The sequence below is a fragment of the Ranitomeya variabilis genome, chromosome 2 (genome assembly GCF_051348905.1).
Source record: "Ranitomeya variabilis isolate aRanVar5 chromosome 2, aRanVar5.hap1, whole genome shotgun sequence".
Taxonomy (NCBI): Eukaryota; Metazoa; Chordata; class Amphibia; order Anura; family Dendrobatidae; genus Ranitomeya; species Ranitomeya variabilis.
The window spans coordinates 350545368-350573226 of record NC_135233.1 but is presented as its reverse complement, the minus strand read 5'-3'; the positions used below and the strand labels follow the sequence as shown (position 1 = coordinate 350573226).

Sequence of the window (27859 nt, the reverse complement as noted above, 5' to 3'; positions counted from 1 at the left end):
CCAAAAAAGGGGCAGTGGAAGAGGACTGCGAAAGGGGAAGACCTGATGAACCAGCTCCCTGGTCTCCAGTTAGTGTGGAAGGCCCACTTGCTGCAGCGCTGCTGGATGGCTGGGACGGGTCCGTGGCTGTCGGATGAAGGACCGCTCCAGAACCTGGGCCAACAGTTGTGCTCCATGTGCTGTGAAAAAAGGAAAAAGAAAATTAATACCAAAAATTAACCAGATGCAAAATCCTGTGGAATAGAAAAATACAGATTATGGCAATACAATACAACCTAATGCACGTGATAAATACTTACGTTCTCTGGGCAAGGACCGGTCTTAAAAATGCCAATACTCGATAGTATTTGTATCTTCTGATCCTTGCTCCTGAACCACTGGGAACACGGCTCTCTTGACGCAGGTCCTTGTTGAAGCGGTCCTTCATCGAACGCTAACGTGTTTTGACTTTGGCCACTGCTAAAAAAAAAAATTTATGGTCAGAAAAAGGACTTTTGCCCGTGCTCACACAACTGTGTGTGATGACAGAAACTCCTGAGAGTTTCTTTCATCACACACAGTCGAGTGAGCACAGCCAAGGTCTCTGCTGCTTCACACTGCAGTGCAATACTTACCAAATGCATTTCGGACCCGAGTTGGGGCGTTGTCCCAGCCATCCCACATCTCTTTGGCCACCTCATTCCATAAGCGCCGGATCGTGACGTTGTTTGAGTGCAGTGGATCCCGGGTGTCCCACAGCGGGACTCGCTCCTGGACCAGGGAGATGAGGAGGTCATTCTCAATAAGATCATCCTCCCGTTGTGAAACCTAAAAATTAAATAAAGTCATTAAAGTTTGCTCAATTAACATAAGGAAAAGAAAGAAAAAAGATGCTGAGAAATGGCATGAATATGAAAGTCAACATACAAAAGGATTCCAGAAGAAAAAAGTAAAGAAATACGAATGGAAAGAAAGGAAGATTCAAGATAACAGTCAGCCTTGTATACATACCCGCTGCCGTCTTTCCACCCGACCTTGAGTCCGCTGATCCTGCCCAGTCTGTTCCGCAGTTGAAGAAGAGCTCTAAAAAAATGAAAAATTCAAATTGTCACATGTGTAGATGTGACAGTGAATACTTACCAATCTGACGAGGCAAGTACTCACCTCACTGACATGCTCGACTTCCGACTGTCCTGGACGAAACTCCTCATCAGAAGAAGAAGCAGAAGACATTCTGATGCATGCAGAAAGAAAGAAATGCAAGAAATTAGGACATGTAGAGACAGAAAATAGAAAATAAAGGCATTGGCTAGGATATACTCACCTTGTTCAGTGTCTTGTTTTCCTCCAAGATGTAGCCTGTGTCTCGTCTGCTTCAGTGTCTGCTGAGTAGTGACCTGCAACTGTCCACTCCCTCCCTTTATCACCTTGTATGTGGGGGGTGGCTTATCAGTGTCTAGACATGTTTTTCTCTATTGAAACGCATGCGTTCACGAACGCAAGCAAACGCATGTGCTTGTGAACGCATGCGTTCATATAGACAGCAATGCGTTTTTTTGCCGCAATCCTTGCTCAATCGACCGCATGCGTTTCCAGGCGGCAAATTGATGCCTCTAAAAATTACTACATGTTGCATTTCCGGCGCCAAGCCGCAAACGACAAAACGACGCATGCGTCGTCAAACGCGGCAAAACGCGAAAAATCAAAAACGCATGCGTCCCTAATGTTAAATATAGGAATACACAACGCATGCGGATATATGCGGTAGAAACGCTGCGGACACAACCGCAAATGTGAAACCAGCCTAATTCTTCTCTTTTCTCTGCTCTATGTAGAAACAGGAAGCCTCTTTTCCCTGCATTTATCATCACCCTCTTCAACTCCTGACCCAGCTGCTCCTCCCTCTTTCCCCTGACAGGGACTTTTGCAGTGACTCATGCAGGGAAAATTGACCTCCTGTTTCTACATAGAGCTTAGACGAATACAGTGTGTCAGTTTTTAATCAGATGATTTCATAGACCTAATGGAAAAAAGAGAAGAATTATCTGGGTAGAATGGCAAAATGAGCAATTGTAAGTACACAGTGCTATATAATATGATGACTGCAATATATTAAGAAGACAACAATTTTGATGGGGGATGCTTCTTTAAGTGGCTGTATTACTATTTATCTACAATACAAGAATACAAGTAAGCCTTTAGATGGATTATTTCATTAAGACTATTCTTTGGCAAAACCCCACATTTATGAGCCAGCCTGAAGAGCCATTCTGGAGACTGCATTTTATAAATGACGTCTAAGGGTAAACCCCTTTTAATATGGAGGAGAGCCACATTTAGGACCCTTGTAATGGGAGTAAGCCTTACTACCCTCCTTATAGTTCTTCTCTATTTTCCTCTTTGTTTTTGTTTTCGTCTCCATTGCTGTGCCCCAAATTTTTGCCCAGGTGTGTTTATAGTTTTGGTGGTGCCGATTTACTCCTTATGTTCTGCTGCCTCTATGTCTATGGAAAAGGAAGGAAGGTACAAGTTGCTCTACTTTATAATGTACTGGAAGATCTCAAGATATAATCTGGGAAGTTATCTTTCCCAGAAGTGACTAATGTATGTCCATGCATCAGATCAAACTGTCTGATCAGGATAAGGGCCTTCACATTGTTTACATGGGTTGCAAGATGGCGGGCATTACCAGTAGACCATCAGCAGCGCTCGTTTTGCAATCTTTAGTTTGGGCGGTGCAATCATCCCATCATGGATCTGTCAGCACTGGATAAATGCTGGTGTTTCTCTGTTTTCAAATACCTCTTTCATCTCTTTTAGGTCTGCCAGTGCATGGTCACCCTGTCAAGCCTTCAAGAACGTGTGCTAAAGGCCCCACTTTATTGCAATAATTGTACCAATGTGCATGTGACAATGGTATTGGCGCCTCTGTCATGGGTTGTATTTGATCATCTGTTGCTAAAGTTTTTCTAGTTTATAACATTCTGGAGATCAGAAGGGACAATAACCCTGTAGTGGGTTGAGATGAGAGGAAGATATTTGTGAAGAGAAGTGTGCCATGATGGATGGTCCATACAGACAGATGATAAGATACAGGGCGTGTTATGCTGGATAAGAACTGGAGGTACTTGCTCAACCTCTTTGTAGTGTAGCTCTCTGCCCAGACAATGTGGCCTCCATAGTCCTCATGTGTTTTAGCGAGGAGGTGTGGGGTGAGGACACCTTCTAGCACCCATGCACGACGTGCCCACTAATCTCTCATTCTATTACTTAAGAGCAAAACACAATCACAGCAGATAAAGAAAAAGTACCTAATGCATCGGCTGGGACCTTTTGTCTTCAGAGGTCTTTTCCGTTCTCTTATTATAAGTGTCTAAGAATTGTGCTACAAGTTCACCACCTGAGCAAAACATGACATGAGCCATCACAGATTTTTCTAGTTTGAGTGGTCTACATGTCATTCATTGATCCATCGGTATGAAGATTTATACAAGATGTGTAAAACTAAATTTTTTTTAGCGAGTGACAGGTCCTCTTCAAAAACACAATCACAGTGGACCCCTGTTTATTAAGGGTTTATGATGTTTACGCAAATTGCTATGGATTCCCCATCTTCCCCAACGTTTGCCATGGTGTGTCAGGTAATGCTGCTGGAATGTTATATACTTCAAGTAGAAATACAAGCAGTGGTGGATGATTTGCAAAATTTTGCCCTGGGCACACATTCCACACTTGAGCCATCACAGATTTTTGGAGTTTGAGGGGTCTACAAGTCATTCATTCATCCATCGGCAACATTAAATCAGATGAGAGCCATATATACAGCCTCACGGTGAACAGGTGATAGCTTTGAAAACTACCTGATCAGACTAAGCTAGCACATTCACATTCTACTGTCCTAGTGATAAAAGAAAGGCGGTTCAGCTGCCCATCACTCACAGTAACTTCCTGGAAGTAGAGGACTCCATGAGTTACAAAGGACTGGACTTGGGCTAAACTGAAGAGTGGGGAACCTGCTACTCCATCGTTTCTATCCTTTAAGCCTTGTACAGCAGTTTGGACTTGGATGCAGGACACTACTTAGGCTACGTTCACATTTGCGTTGTGCGCCGCAGCGTCGGCGCCGCAGCGCACAACGCAAACAAAAACGCAGCAAAACGCATGCACAACGCTGCGTTTTGCGCCGCATGCGTCGTTTTTTCCATTGAATTTGGACGCAGCAAAAATGCAACTTGCTGCGTCCTCTGCGCCCCGACGCGGGCGCCGCAGCGACGCATGCGGCGCAAAACGCAAGTGCGCCGCATGTCCATGCGCCCCCATGTTAAATATAGGGGCGCATGACGCATGCGGCGCCGTTGCGGCGCCCGACGCTGCGGCGCTGGCCGCAAATGTGAACGTAGCCTAAGAGACAGGTGACACGAAGGATACCAAGACGTAGAGTTCCATGTAAAGAAACCATAACAGTTTGGGTCAGGGCAGGCAGAGTGCCATCCAAAAGTCAGGGCCGGCGGTAGTCAAGAATCAAGGCCAGGGTATAGATAGTTGGTAATTGGAAGACAATATTGAAATATACTTTTTCACATACAGAAGATAAAGTACCTTCTTGCTAAGGCAAGGAGCATGGGAAGAGGGTCCATTACGTATGCTGGGTCAACTGATCATAGGTTGATGGATTAGAGTCCACGATCTAACAAACAGGGAGTTAATGTTAGAGTCAGGTTGTGATTGTAAAAGGAGAGTAGAAGAATAGAGGGGTGGAAGAGACAGAAGCATAGCAGAAACAAAAGTGTGTCCCTCTAATGGAGTCCACAACAATATTTGTCAAATCATCCACCACTGCTATTAATGAAAAAATAATTACAGGTATGATCTTTTTTTCTACTGTAAGTATATGAAATTCCTATTCTACGCTAGCAACATCACCTGGCACACTGTTATGATCCGGTGGCCTAAGAGCAGCATGAGACGTACTCTGGAGAAGGTGGTACCTGTACTGACCGCAGACCCTGAACTTAACACCGCAACTAGAAGTAGCCGTGGAATGTACCTAGCGCTCCCTAGACATCTCGACACAGCCAGAGGACTAATTACCCCTAGAGATAGAAAAGGGAAAACTATCTTGCCTCAGAGAAAATCCCCAAAGGATAGACAGCCCCCCACAAATATTGACTGTGAGAGGAGAGGGAAAAAACATACACAGACTGAAATGAGAATTTAGCAAAGGAGGCCACTTCTAGCTAAATAGAAAGGATAGGACAGAGTACTATGCGGTCAGTATTAAAACACTAGAAAATATTCACCACAGAAAATACAAAATCTCCACAGCTAACTAAAGATATGGAGGGTATATCTGCATCTCCAGAGATACCAGCTTGGCTAAACAAATCCTTATACAGACCAAGCTGGACAAGGCAAAAACATGGAAAAGAACTGAACAATAAGGCCACAGCATGTGGACAGCAAAAATCAAGGCCAGAACTTATCTTTGTTGAAATGAACTGCAAAGCAGAAGAGACCAGGAAGGGATGTGAATCCTCCAGGCACAATGGACAACTGGCACTGACTAAATAGCCCAGTCAAAATTGCAAAAAGTGAACACACCTGATAAATGCTGCGATTCAGAGACAGCAGCGCTACCACTTACAACCACCGGAGGGAGCCCAAGAGCAGAATTCACAACAGCACACCTAGGAAGATGTTAGAGAAGTTGGGGGATCCATAGCAATATGGATAAACATCATAAACCCTGAGTAAAGATAGGGTCCATGGTGACTGTATCATTTAGTCAGGACTTGTCACTTGCTCAAAAGGAATTGAGTTACATATCTTGTAAAAATCCTTTAACTCTCCTGTTTCTGCAGTTGTTTTCCGTTTTAAGCTGTGTTGCTCCATTGCAGAGATATTCACATTTGTTGCTTTTGGAGCAGAGCATGTGAAATCTCTTCTTGTAGTACATTTGGGAATTTCTTCAGAGTCTTCTTTGGGGGCTTCACTTTCTTCCCTACCTCCCAGAAGCTGCCAATCACAGCTTGGCAGCATCTGAGACTGATAGATCAGCTGCTGTGCTGTCATTAGCAGCTTCTAGGATGGAGGGGTGAAAGCACTCGCCCCCAGTGAAAACTCTGAAGAAACGCCCAATTGATCTGCCAGCAGAGATTTCACATACTGTGCTCAAAACAAACAAATGTGAATATCTCTTCAATGCAGCTGCACAGAGCAAAACAGAAAAAAGTGGCAGAATCAGGAAAGCTCAGGGATTTTTATAGGATATTTAACTAAATAGTTGTGGCCAAGTGAAAGATCTTGCGGAGCCAGCCATGTTCTTCAGTAAAGACTTATTTAGTTGACCCAATCTAAAGTACTCATGTAGTTCAAAACTATACAAATTGATCTAAGGATGCTAGGAATGCTGTACATAAAGCAAGAATGTTAGAGTTATATACCTAACGATGGTTATAAGGATATTAATTTGCAGTTTCATAACACTAACCTATTCTGTAGTGTGGTACAGAGAATCCACTTTATTTACTCCCTGCACTGGAGGATTTAGAATATACTGTAAATGATAGGATTAACAGATTATATGAGAATATTTCTGTATGTTACATAGGGAAATGATTTCCAGTGGGATTCCTAAAGCAAAAATGATGTCAAATGTGCATCAGTCATTTACTGTTACATTACTACTCTTGAGACGTGTACAGGTCAGCCGATACGAACATTCAAAATATAGACAAATAAACAAAGTGACGAAGAAAAGACACACATGCTGTGAATAGCGCACATCTGCAAACACACACTCTGACCGCAAGGATATAAATATTGTAAAACAAACTGCTGCAAAAACAAACAACAATTACACAGAAATAGGCTTCAGGGATACATATGTGAGCCAGTGAGCAGGACATACACCGCACACATGTATGTATCGCAGTACGACCAAAATGTAGGGGTGGACTAGCACTGGCCTGCCTCCGTAACTTCACTACAAGGGAATAGAAAGAGGTCACCCTTCCACTGACAGCAGGTGCGAAACTGGTTGGCAACCCCCGTTCTGCAAACACCACATTCTGGCCGCTTGTGGTTACAGCGATTTTTGAAATGGACGTGTTATATAACATGGAAACATTATTTATGTGTTCTATATAGTGACAGTAGTTATGAGTACAGTTTAGCAGCATAATTTATGTATTGTATATATAGTGACAGTAGTTATGAGTACAGTTTGGCAGCATTATTTATACATTGTATATAGTGACAGTAGTTATGTGCACAGTTTAGCAGCATCATTTATGTATTCTATATAGTGACAGTAGTTATTTGCACAGTTTGGCAGCATCATTTATGTATTCTATATAGTGACAATAGTTATGAGTACAGTTTGGCAGCATTATTTATGTATTCTATATAGTGACAGTAGTTATAAGTACAGTTTAGCAGCATCATTTATGTATTCTATATAGTGACAGTAGTTATGAGTACAGTTTGGCAGCATTATTTATGTATTCTATATAGTGACAGTAGTTATAAGTACAGTTTGGCAGCATCATTTATGTATTCTATATAGTGACAGTAGTTACCAGTACAGTTTAGCAGCATTATTTATGTATTATATATAGTGACAGTAGTTACCAGGACAGTTTGGCAGCATTATTTATGTATTGCATGTAGTGACAGTAGCTATGAGTACAGTTTGGCAGCATAATCTGTGAATTTGATATAGTTACAGTAGTTATGGGTACAGTTTGGCAGCATTATTTATGTGTGCTATATAGTGACAGTAGTTATGAAAGCAGTTTGGCAGAGTTATTTATGTATTCTACATAGTGACATTAGTTATGAGTACAGTCTGTATTTAGTGTGCATAAGCATACACATTAGCTTCCCTTTTGATAAAACCCTGTATGCACTGTGGTAGATCAGCTCACTCATCTGTACACAGAGGTAGACACAGGAACACTGTCTCTTTAAGATCTTCACTGGTTTATTATACATGCGACATAAACCATGACAAAGTAAAAATGAACACGGCCCTTTGGGCAAAAACAGGAAAACAAAACAAAGTGGTAACACAGAGGACAGTCCTTGTGGTAGCAGGGGTCCGCCCGCGCAGGGATGCAAAACACACGGTTAGCACGAACACTTCTTTGGAGCTAGCCTCTCCAGACACACTGAACACTGAATGCCTCAGCAGGCCGACTATGGAGACCAACCTCCCACCCGCTCTATTAGTTGTTCTAAAAAAACCAGCCCTTAAAATGGCTGCTTAAACCCTCTCAACACTTAGTGTGCTGGAGCAAAAACTTCTGGGTTTTAAATCACTGAAGCTAATAGCCTCAGTGAAACATACCTCCCCACTAAAACTTTGACAGTGACTTTATTACAGCACCCATCAAACCTGGTAAGTTCTACTAAGTTGTCACAACAAATGATTTGCTCTAACTCTATCCAGTCTAGGAAAATCTCTGTGAGCTTAATTCTTTGTACTCCAGGCTGATTCACTGGTTTCTTTTCTTTTTCTTCCAGTGGAGATGATGCATGACCACTGCAGCCAGTCAGTAGCTGCAGCACTCACTGATTAGCTGCAGCAGTCATATGGTGTTCCAATATGGAGGAGTGATGGGGGGTGGTTGAGGGTTTTTAGAATAATTTTTACACAATATTGGACCCAGTTTAAAAAACAAACAAATGGGGTCCAGTAATTTTAAGGTTTATTTCTAATCCTTGAGAAGCCTCCATAGGGATGGTAGTTTGGGTAAGTAAATATATTTTTTTCCCACAGGTTAACATGCATGAACGATGTATGGCCGTTTTCTTACACAAACAGCGTTACTGTCATCCATAGATTGTGTTTAGCTTTGCATTTATGTGAATTCGACTAATACCAGGCACAGACTATAGACTGGAGTGGTGCTGATTCTTGAAGACAGCGGCCAAGTTTTTATAATCTTCCTCACCCTCTATAATTATTGATACTGATATTTGCATCTCTCTCTTTTTAGTTCCAACCTGTGCGGAGATGAGTGCTGTCCAGGGTGGAGCATGGCCCCTAATACTGGGACATGTACAAGAGGTAGGCACGCCGAACATTCTGGAAACTGGTGTGCGGGTCTTAAAGTGTGCTCCTCTATCTTATTCCTGTCCTCTTCTCCCCCATTTTTACAACAGCTATATGCACTCCCAAATGTAAAAACAGAGGGGTCTGCAGGAAACCACAGAAATGTACGTGTAAGGTGGGCTTCCAAGGGTCTCGTTGTGAAAGAAGAACTCCAGCGCTCATGACCAGTTCCACACCTCTCGCAGAGGTATCGCTTTCTTCTCCTCTCCGTGTAGGAGACGAGGCAGCGGCTATCTCGGGAGATCTCAGCTCTGTAACGTTATATCCCATACCCTTCACCTCTTCTCTGCCCACCATTACAAACACCGTGTTCTCCTCCCGCCCGGTGCCCACCACCACCACCCTGAAATCCGGAGGCGACCAAGTGCTGAACCATTCAGCCAAGAGCAGCACATCCCTAAACTGGCAGCCGCTCACGTAAGTGTCTTACTATCATTAAAGCCAAGTACGAATGTGGCGGATCTACTGCCGAATTCACGCAATATCGTATTACTGTACACTGAGCATAATATCAGTTTTCGGGTGCCATCATTTAGGAATGATGTGCAAAAGTTTCCCTAAACTTTCTAAGTATAAGAGACAGGTCCTTATCTAATCTGTAGGAAACAGAGTTGACAGGAGGTGTTACCTAGGGACATTGGATTAATGAACGCAGCCTCCATTTCTTCTACTGCAGTTCAGACCGCGCATTAATTGACCTCTTGGCTTTCCTGACATTTTTGTGTTATCAAATATTCGTATTCCTCAAGAAATAACTTAGTAGCATCTTTTTTTGTGTTGTTGACCCTGTGCACTCTCTGACATTGGGGCACGACACGCTGACAAAGGGGAATGGTAATACCCAGTTGTAAATACATTCATTTATTCCTAGAGGAGCAAAAGAGGAACCAAATAATGCAGAGCTCTAAGAAAAGATGTTGCAGAAAATGAATGGCTTTTTAAGGGGGGGATTCCATCCGAATCCTATTATTCATGGCATCAGACAGAATATATTGATTTTACTCCCTTTGACCAGCAGGCGGCAGGATTGGACCAGTCTTTGCAGGGTCCATCATGTGGAATTATGTCCAATTTGACTTTTTCCTCTGTTTATTGTGTTATTCCAATACATACATAAGAAATAAATATGTGTATGTGCAATAATTTTCTTGTAGAAATTTTTTTTGGGGAAGAACTTCAAGGGTGCCAACACTATTGGCCATGACTGTAGGTCCATAGAGGAACAGTATGCCACTACTATGGTGCCAGTAATTCACTACTTCCCTTGCTTGCCATGCAGCCACCACCAGGGGGAGCTCACTGCATGCATATACCTATGCTTTCATTAGTTTCCATCCATATGCAGTGAGCTCCCCCTAGTGACGAGGGCATGCAACCAAAAATATATAATTTATCAAGTAAAAATAAAGAAAGATCTCTCCTCTACATAAATGGTATTATATTTACCAGCACAGAATGGCATGAGACAACATTAATATAGTGTATTGAAATGTATGTACAGCAGAGGGCTATGCTCAGGATAGAATTTGTGTAGGTAATCTTTTATTGCTGCTTATTTCCCAGATTATTAATGGTATAGCACTTCTACCAGGATAATAATTTGTTTACTAATAGTATATACTGATGTGTTCAGTGTACAGGAGCTCCAGTCAATTCTGCAGAGGAAAGGCTTAGCAAAAAAGGACAAGATGGCCGCGTTACTGACGAAGCACCTTGAAACGCAAAAGAGTCAAACAGCAAAAGAAAGCTGGAAGGAGAAACATCGGACGCCCAATAGTATCCGGACAGCAAGAGGGGAATACAATATTCTCAGACAGACCCACACAAGTGGTGAGCGTTTTCTCATTGCGACACGTGGGGATTTTACAGGTGCTGATAACCATTTTATAACTCCGGTGTCTCGTGATGGTGCAGGGTGCTTTAAGATAGAAATATGGAGCTATGTTTTAATTGTATTCCACTTGCTTAGGTCCCCCAATTTTTATAGGGTCAGGGTTTAGTTTTTTTTTTATAACAAGCTCCAAATCCCTTGCTTCTTTTCTCATAGTCATAGAATTCTGCCAGCCAGAAGCCACCACTAGAGGGAGCTCACTGCATAGGGATTATATACTACAATTGAAGTGTGCTCCCCATAGTGGTGGCCTTTATTTTATTTACTAGATGGTGGCCCGATTCAAACACATCGGGTATTCTAGAATATGTATATATGTATGTATGTACGTTACGCTTAGCACAGCCACGTAGTATATAGCACAGCCACGTAGTATATAACACAGCCACGTAGTATATAACACAGACAGCCACGTAGTATATAACACAGACAGCCACGTACTATATAGCACAGCCACGTAGTATATAACACAGACAGCCACGTACTATATAGCACAGCCACGTAGTATATAACACAGACAGCCACGTAGTATATAACACAGACAGCCACGTACTATATAGCACAGCCACGTAGTATATAACACAGACAGCCACGTAGTATATAGCACAGCCACATAGTATATAGCACAGCCACGTAGAATATAGCAGCCACATAGTGTATAGCACAGCCCACGTAACACAGACAGCCACGTAGTATGTAGCACAGCCATGTAGTATATAGCAGCCACGTAGTACATAACACAGCCCACGTAATATATAGCACAGCCCACGTAATATATAGCACAGCCACGCAGTATATAACACAGGCCACGTAGTATATAACACAGCCCACGTAGTATATAGCATCCAGGCAGTATATAACACAGGCCACTTAGTATACAACACAGCCCACGCAGTATAACACTGCCCACGTAGTATATAGCAGCCAGGCAGTATATAACAGCCCACGTAGTATATAGCACAGCCCACGTAGTATATAACACAGCCCACGTAGTATATAACACAGCCCACGCAGTATATAACACAGCCCACGCAGTATATAACACAGCCCACGTAGTATATAGCAGTGTGGGCACCATATCCCTGTTTAAAAAAAAAAATTAAAATAAAAAATAGTTATATACTCACCCTCCAGCGCCCACCGAAGCTGTCCCGATGCTCGCGCTGCTGCCGCCATCTTCCTTTCCCAGTGATGCATTGCGAAATTACCCAGATGACTTAGCGGTCTCGCAAGACCGCTAAGTCATCTGGATAATTTTGCAGTGCATCACTGGGAACGGAAGCTGGCGGCAGCATCGTGCGTATCGGTGGACGGCGGAAGATGAGAATAGCACCATTTTTTTAAAATTATTTTTAACATTATATCTTTTTACTATTGATGCTGCATAGGCAGCATCAATAGTAAAAAGTTGGTCCGGGATGGGGCGACACACTGGAACTGACTGGAGGGGAGTAGGGAGGGGGCACTGACTTGAGGAGAGTAGGGAGGGGCCAATTCGCGGCCGTACTAAGCCGGCCGCGACCAATCAGTGACGCGGGATTTCCGTTACAGACAGACAGACAGACAGACAGAAAAACAGACGGAAGTACCTCTTAGACGATTATATAGATAGATTTTTTTTTTTTAAAAAAAAGGTAATCTGTAACCAGGGTTTTGCCACCTATTCTGAGAGCAGCATAATGTAGAGAGAGATTGTAACGATATATAACTTACTGAGCTGCTTGCTGTAATTTTGATAAAATCACTATTTTATCAGCAGGTGATTATCACTAGAGGACTAGTAAACCTGATGCTTGGTAATCCCCCATATACATAAGCTTTGTATAAGGCCACAACACAACTGATTGGCAGTTTTCTGCCTTTGCAGTGTACACAAAATGCTGCCAATCAGTGGTCTAGGTGAGGTTAAACACAGCGGAATGCTTCAGAGAACTGGTAGATCTAGAGCAGATAAGACAATGATTTTATCAAAACTGAGTAATTCTCAAATAAGATGAACATTTTAAGAGTCCTGCTAGAATTAGACTCCTAAAATGTTAATTTTAATATTAGGCATGAGGTCTAAGATGTATCAATTCTCCTTGCAGAGAGTGACATGCCATCCCGGGCATGAACATGTAAGGAGACTTATACGCCATGCATGCTCCTCTGGGAAACTAAATATCAAATTGTCTCTTCAGGGATGAAGTGGACTAGATTTCTGGTGATCAGATTGCTGGGACACCCACTGATCCTGAGAATGGGGCTATGAGAAGCCACTTCTGAATGTATTGGCAATGGCGTAACTTGAAACTCATGGGCTACTGTGAAAATGCGCACCACCAGTGGCGTAACTTGAAACTCATGGGCCACAGTGAATATGCGCACCACCAGTGGCATAACTTGAAACTCATGGGCCACAGTGAGTATGCACACCACCAGTGGCATAACTTGAAACTCATGGGCCACAGTGAGTATGTATACCACCACTGGCGTAACTTGAAACTCATGGGCTATAGTGCGTATGTGCACCGCCAGTGGCATAACTTGAAACTCATGGACCAGAGTGAGTATGCGCACCACCAGTGGCATAACTTGAAACTCATAGGCCACAGTGAGTATACGTACCACCAGTTTCATAAGTTGAAACTCAGTGGCCAGAGTGAGTATGTTCACCACCAGTGGCATAACTTGAAACTCATGGGCCACAGTGAATATGCTCACCACCACTGGTGTAACTTGAAACTAATGGGCCAGAGTGAGTATGCGCACTACTAGTGGCATAACTTGAAATTCATGGGCCATAGTGAGTATGCGCACCACCAGTGGCATAACTTGAAACTCATGGGCCAGAGTGAGTATGTGTACCACCAGTGGCGTAACTTGAACCTCATGGGCTATAATGCGTATGTGCACCACCAGTGGCATAACGTGAAACTCATGGGCCAGAATGAGTATGTGCACTGCCAGTGGAGTAACATGAAACTCATGGGCCAGAGTGAGTATGTGCACCACCAGTGACGTAACTTGAAACTCACGGGCCATAGTGAGTACGCGCAGCATCAGTGGCGTAACTTTAAACTCATGGGCCAGAGTGAGTATGTGCATCACCAGTGGCGTAACGTGAAACTCATGGGTCAGAGTGAGTATAAGCACCACCAGTGGTGTAATGTGTTGTGGATTCTGTTTGTGGGCTCCCTCTGGTGGTTACTGCTGGTACTGGGTGACTTTGGTGGGTTGCGGCCTTTGGTTTCCACCTGTCCATCAGAGGCTGGGTGTTTCCTATTTTACCTGGCCTTTCTGTCATTCCCTTGCCGGCTATCAATGTATTCAGATGTGCTCTGTTTGGTTCCTGCCTACCTGCTCCCAGATCTTTCAGGATAAGCTAAGTGCTGATTTTCAGTTGTTTGGTTTTTTTGTCCAGCTTGCTTATTATGTCTCTATGCTAGCTGGTAGCTCTAGTGGACTGAGGTTCTCCCCATGTGCCATGAGTTGGCACATGGGTTCTTGTAATCTCAGGATGGTTTTTTGATTAGGGTTTTTTGCTGACCGCTCAGACCCCTTTTGTATCGTTCTGCTTTCTAGTTTACAGCGGGCCTCAATTTGCTGAACCTATATATATCATCTCTATGTGTGTGCCTTCCTCTCATTTCACCGTCAATACATGTGGGGGGCAACTATACCTTTTGGGGTTCATTCCTCTGGAGGCAAGTGAGGTCTTATTTTCTCTGCAGTACTAGTTAGCTCTTAGGCTGGTGCGTGGCGTCTAGAACCAACGTAGGCACGCTCCCTGGCTATCTCTAGTTGCGTTTGTCAGGCGTAGGGCAGCGGTCAGCCCAGGTTCCATCACCCTAGAGCTCGTCCGATATTTTGTATTACTTTGCTTGTCCCTTGCTATCCCTAGCCATTGGGATTCATGACAGTATAGCCGGCCCACAAAGTGTTAATTGTTTGGGCTGAAGCAGGAGAAAAAGAAGTGTTTAAGGGAATTTTTTTTTTTTTTTTTTTTTTTTCCCTTCAGAGTTTTGCTGCCTAGCCCTTAATTGCTGTCTAGCTGCTTCTTACCTCCTCTTAACCCTTGAATGGCTCTGATATTAGCTGTTTAACATGGATGTCCAGAGTTTGGCTTCCAGCCTGAGTAATCTCGCGGCAAAAGTTCAAAACATACAGGATTTTGTTGTTCACACTCCCATGTCTGAACCTAGAATTCCTATTCCAGAGTTCTTTTCTGGAGATAGATCTACCTTCCTGAATTTCAGGAACAATTGTAAATTGTTTCTTTCTTTAAAATCTCGCTCCTCTGGAGACCCTGCTCAACAGGTCAAGATTGTAATATCTTTCCTGCGGGGCGACCCTCAGAATTGGGCATTTGCATTGGCACCAGGGGATCCTGCATTGCTCAATGTGGATGCGTTTTTTCTGGCATTGGGATTGCTCTATGAGGAACCCAACCTGGAGATTCAGGCTGAAAAGGCTTTATTAGCCCTCTCTCAGGGGCATGATGAAGCGGAAATATATTGTCAAAAATTTCGGAAATGGTCGGTGCTTACTCAGTGGAATGAGTGCGCCCTGGCTGCTAACTTCAGAAATGGTCTTTCCGAGGCCATTAAGGATATTATGGTGGGGTTCCCTACGCCTACAGGTCTGAATGAGTCGATGGCTATGGCCATTCAGATTGATCGGCGTTTACGGGAGCGCAAACCCGTGCACCAGTTGGCGGTGTCTTCTGAACAGGCACCTGAGACTATGCAATGTGATAGAATTCAGTCCAGAAGTGAACGGCAAAATTATAGGCGGAAAAATGGATTGTGTTTTTATTGTGGTGATTCAGCTCATGTTATATCAGCATGCTCTAAACGCACAAAAAGGGTTGATAAATCTTTTGCCATTGGTACTCTGCAGCCTAAGTTCATTTTGTCTGTGACTCTGATTTTTTCACTGTCTTCCATTTCCGTCGATGCCTATGTGGATTCAGGCGCTGCCCTGAGTCTTATGGATTGGTCATTTGCTAAACGCTGCGGTTTTAGTCTGGAGCCTCTGGAAGTTCCTATCCCTCTGAAGGGAATTGACTCTACACCATTGGCTATGAATAAGCCGCAGTATTGGACACAAGTGACCATGCGCATGACTCCCGTTCATCAGGAGGTGATTCGCTTCCTTGTACTGTATAATTTACATGATGTACTAGTGCTTGGTCTGCCATGGTTACAAACTCATAATCCTGTCCTGGACTGGAAAACAATGTCTGTGTTAAGCTGGGGATGTCAGGGGGTTCATGATTATGCACCTCCGATTTCAATCGCTTCATCTACTCCTTCTGAGATCCCTGCGTTTTTGTCTGACTATAGGGATGTTTTTGAGGAGCCTAAGCTCAATTCGCTCCCTCCTCATAGAGATTGTGACTGTGCTATAGAATTGATTCCTGGCAGTAAGTTCCCTAAGGGTCGTTTATTTAATCTGTCACTGCCAGAGCATACTGCTATGCGGAATTATATTAAGGAGTCCTTGGAAAAGGGACATATTCGTCCATCTTCGTCCCCTCTGGGAGCAGGTTTTTTTTTTCGTGGCAAAAAAAGATGGTTCCCTGAGGCCTTGTATAGATTATCGCCTTCTGAATAAGATTACAGTCAAATATCAGTATCCACTGCCATTATTGACTGATTTGTTTGCTCGCATTAAGGGGGCTAGGTGGTTCACTAAGATAGATCTTCGCGGTGCGTATAATCTGGTGCGGATAAAACAGGGTGACGAGTGGAAAACCGCATTTAATACGCCTGAGGGCCATTTTGAGTATTTGGTAATGCCTTTTGGACTCTCCAATGCTCCGTCAGTCTTTCAGTCCTTTATGCACAATATTTTCCGTGAATATCTGGATAAGTTTATGATTGTGTATTTGGATGATATTTTGGTGTTTTCTGATGACTGGGAGTCTCATGTTTTACAGGTCAGGAAGGTGTTTCAGGTTCTGCGGGCCAATTCTCTGTTTGTGAAGGGCTCAAAGTGTCTCTTCGGAGTCCAGAAGATTTCTTTTTTGGGGTACATTTTTTCTCCTTCTACTATTGAGATGGATCCCGTCAAGGTTCAGGCGATTTGTGACTGGACACAACCTACATCTGTTAAGAGCCTTCAGAAGTTCTTGGGGTTTGCTAATTTTTATCGTCGGTTCATTGCTAATTTTTCCAGTATTGTTAAACCTTTGACTGATTTGACTAAAAAGGGTGCTGATGTTGCTGATTGGTCTCCTGCGGCCGTGGAGGCCTTTCAGGAACTTAAGCGCCGGTTTTCTTCTGCTCCTGTGTTGTGTCAACCAGATGTTTCACTTCCTTTTCAGGTTGAGGTTGATGCTTCCGAGATTGGAGCGGGGGCGGTTTTGTCACAGAGAAGTTCTAATGGCTCGGTGATGAAGCCATGTGCATTCTTCTCTAGAAAATTCTCGCCCGCCGAGCGCAATTATGATGTGGGTAATCGGGAGCTTTTGGCCATGAAGTGGGCATTTGAGGAGTGGCGTCATTGGCTTGAGGGTGCTAAACATCGTGTGGTGGTCTTGACTGATCACAAGAATCTCATTTACCTTGAGTCTGCCAGGCGTTTGAATCCTAGACAGGCTCGTTGGTCGTTGTTTTTTTCTCGTTTCAATTTCGTGGTTTCATACCTGCCAGGTTCAAAGAATGTGAAGGCAGATGCTCTTTCCAGGAGTTTTGTGCCTGACTCTCCTGGAGACTCTGGGCCTACTGGTATCCTTAGGGATGGGGTAATATTGTCCGCCGTATCCCCAGACTTGCGACGTGCATTGCAGGAGTTTCAGGTGGATAAACCGGATCGTTGTCCACCAGAAAGACTGTTTGTTCCGGATGATTGGACCAGTAGAGTCATCTCCGAGGTCCATTCTTCTGTGTTGGCTGGTCATCCTGGAATATTTGGTACTAGAGACTTGGTGGCCAGGTCTTTTTGGTGGCCTTCCTTGTCTAGGGATGTGCGTACCTTTGTGCAGTCTTGTGAAGTGTGTGCTCGAGCTAAGCCTTGCTGTTCTCGGGCCAGTGGGTTGTTGTTATCCTTGCCCATCCCGAAGAGGCCTTGGACGCACATTTCCATGGATTTTATTTCTGATCTCCCGGTTTCACAGAAAATGTCCGTTATCTGGGTGGTGTGTGACCGCTTTTCTAAGATGGTTCATTTGGTGCCCTTGCCTAAGTTGCCTTCCTCCTCTGAGTTGGTCCCTTTATTTTTTCAGAACGTGGTTCGTTTGCATGGGATTCCGGAGAATATCGTTTCTGACAGGGGATCCCAGTTTGTGTCTAGATTTTGGCGGATGTTTTGTGCCAAGATGGGCATTGATTTGTCTTTCTCGTCTGCATTCCATCCTCAGACGAATGGCCAGACGGAGCGAACTAATCAGACCTTGGAAACTTATTTGAGGTGTTTTGTTTCTGCTGATCAAGATGACTGGGTTGCTTTTTTGCCGCTGGCCGAATTTGCTCTTAATAATCGGGCTAGTTCTGCCACGTTGGTCTCTCCTTTTTTTTGTAATTCGGGGTTTCATCCTCGTTTTTCCTCTGGTCAGGTGGAGTCTTCGGATTGTCCTGGAGTGGACGTGGTGGTGGACAGGCTACATCAGATTTGGAATCAGGTGGTGGACAATTTGAAGTTATCTCAGGAGAAGACTCAGCAGTTTGCTAATCGCCGTCGCCGCGTGGGTCCCCGACTTCTTGTTGGGGATTTGGTGTGGTTGTCTTCTCGTTTTGTCCCTATGAAGGTCTCTTCTCCTAAGTTCAAACCTCGGTTCATCGGTCCTTATAGGATCTCGGAGATTCTTAACCCTGTATCTTTTCGTTTGGATCTCCCAGCATCGTTTGCTATTCATAATGTGTTCCATCGGTCGTTGTTGCGGAGGTATGAGGTGCCCGTTGTTCCTTCGGTTGAGCCTCCTGCTCCGGTGCTGGTGGAGGGAGAATTGGAGTATGTTGTTGAGAAGATCTTGGATTCTCGTGTTTCCAGACGCAAACTCCAGTATTTGGTTAAGTGGAAGGGTTATGGTCAGGAGGATAATTCCTGGGTGGTCGCCTCCGATGTTCATGCGACTGATTTGGTCCGCGCCTTCCATAGAGCTCACCCTGATCGCCCTGGGGGTTCTCGTGAGGGTTCGGTGACCCCTCCTCAAGGGGGGGGTACTGTTGTGGATTCTGTTTGTGGGCTCCCTCTGGTGGTTACTGCTGGTACTGGGTGACTTTGGTGGGTTGCGGCCTTTGGTTTCCACCTGTCCATCAGAGGCTGGGTGTTTCCTATTTTACCTGGCCTTTCTGTCATTCCCTTGCCGGCTATCAATGTATTCAGATGTGCTCTGTTTGGTTCCTGCCTACCTGCTCCCAGATCTTTCAGGATAAGCTAAGTGCTGATTTTCAGTTGTTTGGTTTTTTTGTCCAGCTTGCTTATTATGTCTCTATGCTAGCTGGTAGCTCTAGTGGACTGAGGTTCTCCCCATGTGCCATGAGTTGGCACATGGGTTCTTGTAATCTCAGGATGGTTTTTTGATTAGGGTTTTTTGCTGACCGCTCAGACCCCTTTTGTATCGTTCTGCTTTCTAGTTTACAGCGGGCCTCAATTTGCTGAACCTATATATATCATCTCTATGTGTGTGCCTTCCTCTCATTTCACCGTCAATACATGTGGGGGGCAACTATACCTTTTGGGGTTCATTCCTCTGGAGGCAAGTGAGGTCTTATTTTCTCTGCAGTACTAGTTAGCTCTTAGGCTGGTGCGTGGCGTCTAGAACCAACGTAGGCACGCTCCCTGGCTATCTCTAGTTGCGTTTGTCAGGCGTAGGGCAGCGGTCAGCCCAGGTTCCATCACCCTAGAGCTCGTCCGATATTTTGTATTACTTTGCTTGTCCCTTGCTATCCCTAGCCATTGGGATTCATGACAGTAATGTGAAACTCATGGACCAGAGTGAGTATGTGCACCACCAGTGGCGTAACGTGAAACTCATGGGCCAGAGTGAGTATGTGCACCACCAGTGGTGTAACGTGAAACTCATGGGCCAGAGTGAGTATATGCACTACCAGTGGCATAACTTGAAACTAATGGGCCAGAGTGAGTATGTGCACCACCAGTGGCGTAACGTGAAAATCATGGGCCAGATTGAGTATATGCACCACCAGTGGCGTAACGTGAAACTCATGGGCCAGAGTGAGTATATGCACCACCAGTGGCGTAATGTGAAACTCATGTACCAGAGTGAGTATGTGCACCACCAGTGGCGTAACGTAAAACTCATGGGCCAGAATGAGTATGTGCACTGCCAGTGGCGTAACGTGAAACTCATGGGCCAGAGTGAGTATGTGCACCACCAGTGACGTAACTTGAAACTCATGGGCCATAGTGAGTACGCGCACCATCAGTGGCATAACTTGAAACTCATGGGCCAGAGTGAGTATGTGCACCACCAGTGGCGTAACGTGAAACTCATGGGCCAGAGTAAGTATATGCACCACCAGTGGCGTAATGTGAAACTCATGGACCAGAGTGAGTATGTGCACCACCAGTGGCGTAACGTGAAACTCATGGGCCAGAATGCGTATGTGCACTGCCAGTGGCGTAACGTGAAACTCATGGGCCTGAGTGAGTATGTGCACCACCAGTGACGTAACTTGAAACTCATGGGCCATAGTGAGTACGCACACCATCAGTGGCATAACTTGAAAGTCATGGGCCAGAGTGAGTATGTGCACCACCAGTGGCATAACATGAAACTCATGGGCCAGAGTGAGTATATGCACCACCAGTGGCGTAATGTGAAACTCATGAGCAGAGTGAGTTTGTGCACCACCAGTGGCGTAACGTGAAACTCATGGGCCAGAATGAGTACGTGCACCATCAGTGGCGTAACTTGAAACTCATGGGTCAGAGTGAGTACGCGCACCATCAGTGGTGTAACTTGAAACTCATGGGCCAGAGTGAGTATGTGCACCACCAGTGGTGTAACATGAAACTCATGGGCCAGAATGAGTATGTGCACCAATTAGTGGCATAATTTGAAACTCATGGGCGAGAGTGACTATACGCACCACCAGTGACGTAACTTGAAACTCATGGGCTAGAGTGAGTATGTGCACCACCAGTGGCGTAACGTGAAACTCATGGACCACAGTGCAAAATGTCGAACAAGGCGCCAAACTATCACAGATCTTTAATAATACTGAACATCATATGGCTAGAGTGACCTTTTTGGGTCTCAAGAGGCACTCTGCTATCTTTGGCAGACCTATAGACAATAAATGGAGATGTGGTTGCACATGCTTAACGGTAACCCCCACTCCATTTAGAAAGAACTCTGCAGAGTCCCATTCTTGGGTTTGGTGGTGGTCCCAGCAGGTTATCACCTATCTACTATATAATTGTCTAAGGATCACTTCCGTCTGTCTGTCCTTCTTTCTGTCTTTCTGTCTGTCACGGATATTCATTGGTCATGACCTCTGTCTGTCATGGAAATCCAAGTCGCTGATTGGTCGCGGCAAAACAGCCACGACCAATCAGCGACGGGCAGAGTCCTGCGGCAACAAGGCCGCTCCTTCCTCCCCGCAGTCAGTGCCCGCTCCATACTCCCTTCCAGTCAGGGTTAATGGCAGCGTTACCTGACCGTGCTATGCCGCGGTGTAACGCACTCGGTTAATGCTGCTATTAACCCTGTGTGACCAACGTTTTACTATTGATGCTGCCTATGTGGCATCAATAGTAAAAATATGTAATGTTAAAAATAATTAAAAAAATAAAAAATCGTTATATACTCACCGTCCGTCAGCTCCTTGGACCCACAACAGGCCTTTCCCGCTCGCGACGCTCCGGTAACCGGTCCATGCTGCGATCTCGCGAGATGATGACGTAGCGGTCTCGCGAGACCGCTACGTCATCATCTCGCGAGAGGGAGACAAGGAAAAACAAGAGGGCGGCGGGAAGGTGGCGCTAATCCCCACGGGAGCCGAGGCTGTGAGCCTGGGAAGGGGGAAGGTAACGTGGGAGGAGGAGGAGCAGAGTGGCCAAGGTGAGGCGCCTCAGTCCCCACGGCGAGCATGGTGCCCAGTGCTGCCGGCGCTGTACGGCCTGACTGCTGCTGCTGACAGGTGCCGGTCTGTGCAAGATCCCAGCCCGTGAGCCGGAGGGACATGTACGTGTAGGAGGGGACGGCGGCACCATGGTGGAAGAACTGTTCTGTAAAGTTGTCTCCATTATTATTAAATGCCGGGACTGTGAGGAGACGTAAGAAGGTGTGGGATGAGGACACCCACCTGTATATATGCTGCAGGACCTGGACGGTCACACGTTAGATGGCATGTGCCCAGTGTTGGGCATCTATAGGTATAGTGTGTGCCCAGGGCTGTGCAATATACTACATGGGCTGTGCAATATACTACGTGGGCTGTGCGATATACTACGTGGGCTGTGCGATATACTACGTGGGCTGTCCGATATACTACGTGGGCTGTGCGATATACTACGTGGGCTGTGCGATATACTACGTGGGCTGTGCAATAGGCTGTGCAATTACATACATATTCTAGAATACCCGATGCGTTAGAATCGGGCTACCATCTAGTCCATTATATGATTGGTGCAAACGCTTAAATATAAAAAACCTGTATTCTCTCCTCACCCATCCCTTCCATGGTGATGGTTCTCTGGTCCCTCGGCTGTTTATTGATCCACAGTGTTGACATGTCAGGCTGACATATGAGCCCTGTAGTTGATCACAGCCGAGCAATACATTTTTCTTTTTTTCATGTGTCCTGAGCAGGATAAGAAAATGGCTGACCTTATTCTTATCAGCAAGCATAGAAAGATATGTAAAGTTTAGCTCCAATCTGTGTCCTGTCTTTGTTTTTCTGTCTGCTCCCAGGACTTAGGTCTGAAAACGCCCAGCAGAAAATAACATTATTCAGAATGATATGAATTTCCTGCAGAATTCCATTAAATGAAACTGTGGTGACAGACAGAAAACGCTCTTCCCGCCCAAATCAGCTTATTACCATTCCATGACAGCTCATTTTATTCTATGATGTCTACTTCTATGAGGCGCTCCCCTAGAATGAGGCAGATGTTACAATTGAATCAGTAGTTAAAACATGACACAACGTTTAATGGACCTGCTTTAACCCACAATGAGATCTCAGGGCGGTTCATCAAGAAAGAAAGGGTATGTCAGGGTTGTCCTTCAACAAGGAATATGGAGCTCAAGGTGGTCCTTCAAACAGAGAAGGGGACCTCAGGGTGGTCCTTCAGCCAGGTACACGGAGCTAAGGTCAGTCACAAAGGAACATAGATTTTAGGGAGATCCTTCAGGCAGAGAATCTCAGCTATCCTTCACCCAAGGACTAGAGATGAGCCACCTCCCCAGTGTTCGGGTTCGGTTCGTCGAACAGGGACATGTTCGACGAACTGTTCGTCGAACGTTCGATGAACACCGTCGAACCCCATTGAAACCAATGGCAGGCAAACACAAACAAACACATGGAAGACACATAGAAAACACCTTAAAAGGTGTCCAAAAGCTGACAAACTGCTCAGAAGACACAACAAACACATGGAAAAGTCACAACTACATATAGTCATGCGAAAAGAAAAGAGGTGGAGGAGTAAAAGGAGGAGGAGACACAGATATAGGCATGTCATGCCCTTCTAAAATCAAGAAAGGCTGGAGTGAAACTCTAAACTCACTCTACCAACACCCAGACGTCTTGACAAAAAAAATTATAAAAGAAATATCTTTAGGTAGAATGGCGGCGGGTCCATTCAGAACACTTTCCTTAGAAGACATAGTGGTACCCCCGTTGGGAGTTGTGCCAAAAAATGAACCCAATACATTCAGACTAATCCATCATTTGTCATATCCAAGGGGCAGGTCAGTAAACGACAACATCGATGCGGAACCAAGTACAGTACTATGTACTGTACCATCTTTGACGAGGCAATCAGGCGGGTCAAGAAGTTGGTAAGGGGCACCCTAATGGCCAAAACAAACATTGAGGGGGCGTTCCGGTTACTATCTGTGCCTCCGAATAGTGTCCTCCCATTGGGCTGCTTCTGTGAAGGAGCATACTACATAGATCGCTGTTTGCCCATGGGGTGCTCCATATCCTGCTCACTATTTGAGGCGTTTAGTTGCTTCCTCGAATGTGTCGTCATGGACGTTTGTAAGGCAGCACATATTATCCATTACCTCGACGACTTCTTATGCCTGGGCCCAAAAGATTCGCCACAGTGTGAAAACACGCGGTAGTCCACCTGTGAGAAGGAGAGAGCTGGAGGGAGAGTGGACACCCCAGAGCCGAGGGGTTAGATTGAGAAAGAAAGAAGGCGGTGTAGCTTGCTTCATGGGTGGGGTACTCTGCTGAGTAGCAGAAATTGCTACTAGGCCGAAAAGGATTTCCTGGGCCAGATGCCGTTACAAAATAGTAGTTAGGTAAACGGCGGTGTAGCTTGCTTCATGGGTGGGGTACGCTGCTTTACAGCACTAAATTCTACTAGCTCAAAAGGATTTCCTGGGCTAGATGCCGTTAAAAAATAGTACTTAGGTAAATAGGCGGTGTAGCTTGCTTCATGGGTGGGGTACGCTGCTGAGTAGCACCAAATTCTACTAGGCCCAAAAGGATTTCCTGGGCCAGATGCCTTTAAAAATAGTACTTAGGTAAACAGGCGGTGTAGCTTGCTTCATGGGTGGGGTATGCTGCTGAGTAGCACTAAATTCTACTAGGCCCAAAAGGATTTCCTGGGCTAGATGCCGTTACAAAATAGTAGTTAGGTAAACAGGCGGTGTAGCTTGCTTCATGGGTAGGGTACGCTGTTGAGTAGCACTAAATTCTACTAGGCCCGAAAGGATTTCCTGGGCCAGATGCTGTTAAAAATAGTACTTACGTAAACAGGCGGTGGGTGGCTGGGCTACTCTGCTGACGAGCAGAGACTGAAGCTTTGGAGCAGACCTCTGAATCCCAGGCCATAGTATGAGTAAACAACTCTGCAGACGACCCCACCCACCTGGAATTGACGATGGCAACGTCATGTAAAACTCAGCAAGGAGACTAAATAAAAGAGTCTCCATTTTTTTAAAAAATTCGGCCACAGACACCACTTAAGTGGCATCAATTTCGCCAGAGTTTTTTAAAACGGTTAGTGAGGTGATTTCCAAAATTCATCAAGCTTTTAGTCTCCCCAAGATGATACAGGGGTAGAAAACTCCTTGCGGATCCAGGATTTGTTCATCTTGATGAACGTTAGTCTGTCTACATTGTCACTGGACAGCCGCATGTGCTTATCTGTCAGCACACCACCAGCAGCGCTGAACACACGTTCAGAGAGAACGCTGGCTGCGGGGCATGACAAGATCTCCAAGGCGTGAGTGGCAAGCTCAGGCCATTTTTCAAGATTGGAAGCCCAAAATGAGCAAGGGTCCAGTTCCACAGTCATGACATCGATGTTAACTTGGAGATACTCTTGTACCATCCTCTCTAGGCGTTGGCTGTGCGTCAGACTTCTTGTCTCCTGTGGCCTTGCAAAGGATGGTCTAAAAAAATCTTGAAACTATTGGAAAAAATTGCTGATACCACCAGATACGATGTTACTGTTACGGTTTGAGTGATGACTCGATAGTCCCATGGTTGGCAAGTTAGAACTCAGAGATTCACTACGTGCACCACTGGTGTTTTGTGGAAAAGCAGATGTTAGATTCTGTAACAGTCTCTGCTGATACTCCTGCATGCGTGAATCCCTTTCTATGGCAGGAATTATTTCGCCAAATTTGCTTTTGTACAGGGGATCTAAGAGTGTGGCAACCCAGTAGTCGGCATTACTTCGGATTCTGACAATCCGAGGGTCATGTTGCAGGTAGTGCAGCAAGAAGGCACTCATGTGTCTTGCACATCCAGGAGGACCAAGTCCTTGTTGTCTTGGTGGTGGCGAGGTGAGAATCATGCTTCCATCGTCTGCCCTCTCCCCCCAACCTCGCACAACAGAAATTTGATCAAGGTCTCCCTCATCTGATGAGTCTTCCATGCCCAGCGCCAGTTCGTCCTCCACTTCTTCCTCGCCTCCTGCACCTTCCTCAACAGTTTGGCTGCTACCATGCGCCCTCGGTAATCCCTCTCCCCCAGCCTCCAATGCAAGCCGCCTTGGTGCTGCCAACCTTCTTGACCTTGGAGATATGATCCCTTCCACATACGACTCCTCCTGTTCCTCCTCCTCCTCTTGTTCCACCACCTGACTCCGAACACTGTGTAAGGTGTGCTCCAGCATGTAAATCACCGGAATGGTCATGCTGATAATGGCATCGTCAGCACTAAACATCTTCGTTGCTATTTCAAAACTGTGCAGAAAGGTGCATAGGTCCCTGATCTGAGACCACTCCTGCAGCGTGATTTGCCCCACCTCTTGAGCTCGTTGGCCCAGGCTATACGTCATAACGTAGTGCACCAGGGCTCGTCGGACAGTGCAGACACTGCTCCTAGGCCGAAAACTATTAACTGGATTAGATGCAGTAAAAATTGAGATACACAGGCGGTATAGTTAGTTTCACAGGCTGGCTACTCTGCTGACGTGCAGACACTGCTCCTAGGCTGAAAACTATTAACTGGATTAGATGAAGTAAAAATTGAGATACACATGCGGTATAGTTTGTTTCACAGGCTGGCTACTCTGCTGACGTGCAGACACTGCTCCTAGGCCCAAAACTATTAACTGGATTAGATGCAGTAAAAATTGAGATACACAGGCGGTATAGTTTGTTTCACAGGCGGGCTACTCTGCTGACGTGCAGACAATGCTACTAGGCCCAAAACTATCAACTGGATTAGATGCAGTGAAAATAGAGATACACAGGCGGTATAGTTTGTTTCACAGGCGAGCTACTCTGCTGACGTGCAGACACTGCTCCTAGGCCCCAAACTATTAACTGGATTAGATGCAGTAAAAATTGAGATACACAGGCGGTATAGTTTGTTTCACAGGCGGGCTACTCTGCTGACGTGCAGACAATGCTCCTAGGCCCTAAACTATTAACTGGATTAGATGCAGTGAAAATAGAGATACACAGGCGGTATAGTTTGTTTCACAGGCGAGCTACTCTGCTGACGTGCAGACACTGCTCCTAGGCCCAAAACTATTAACTGGATTAGATGCAGTAAAAATTGAGATACACAGGCGGTATAGTTAGTTTCACAGGCGGGCTACTCTGCTGACGTGCAGACACTACTACTAAGCCCAAAACCCCAAAACGATTTACTGGGTTAGATGCAGTAAAAATTGAGATACACAGGCGGTGTAGCTAGCTTCACAGGCGGGCTACTCTGCTGACGTGCCGACACTGCTACTAAGCCCAAAACCCCAAAACGATTTACTGGGTTAGATGCAGTAAAAATTGAGATACACAGGCGGTGTAGCTAGCTTCACAGGCGGGCTACTCAGATGACTATCAGACAATGCTACTAGCCCAAAAGAATTGGCTGAGCTAGATTACACCAAATGCTATGACTAACACTTGCACAGCACTGGCTCAGACCTGCCTGGCAAACAGTGCTATGAACTGCTGTAACCTACCCTGAAAAGAGCTGATATTACAACTAGTCCCGACTCCTCCCGACTCCCTAAACCTATCTCTCTGACAATTCGCTCCAAAAAAACACTCTTAGTCTGTATAGCGCCCACAGCAGCAGCGGTGCCGTCTAACACTAAGCTGCGGCAGTGAGGAACTGGTGGCGACAGGGCAAATGGCTGGTTCTTATAGGGCAAGGACATGTGACATACACAGCCAATGACACATGCCCTTGCTTGTGTGCATCACATGCACATTGCTGTGTGTGTGTGCACTGCTTATAGGCTGAGAGACTGCACCGCCCCTCTGTAAATGCGGGAAA

At 45.3% G+C, this 27859-nt stretch overlaps 1 protein-coding gene across 2 annotated transcripts in view; it reads left to right on the top strand.

The window, feature by feature from the left end:
* The window catches only part of LTBP4 (latent transforming growth factor beta binding protein 4), a 273052-nt gene that overhangs the window by 62183 nt on the left and 183010 nt on the right, over positions 1-27859 (top strand). For both annotated transcript variants that reach the window (XM_077285558.1, XM_077285559.1), the window contains exons 2-4: positions 8982-9052; positions 9148-9514; positions 10731-10927. In XM_077285558.1, coding sequence (XP_077141673.1) covers positions 8982-9052; positions 9148-9514; positions 10731-10927 — 635 coding nt within the window. The remainder of the gene's footprint in view (positions 1-8981; positions 9053-9147; positions 9515-10730; positions 10928-27859) is intronic.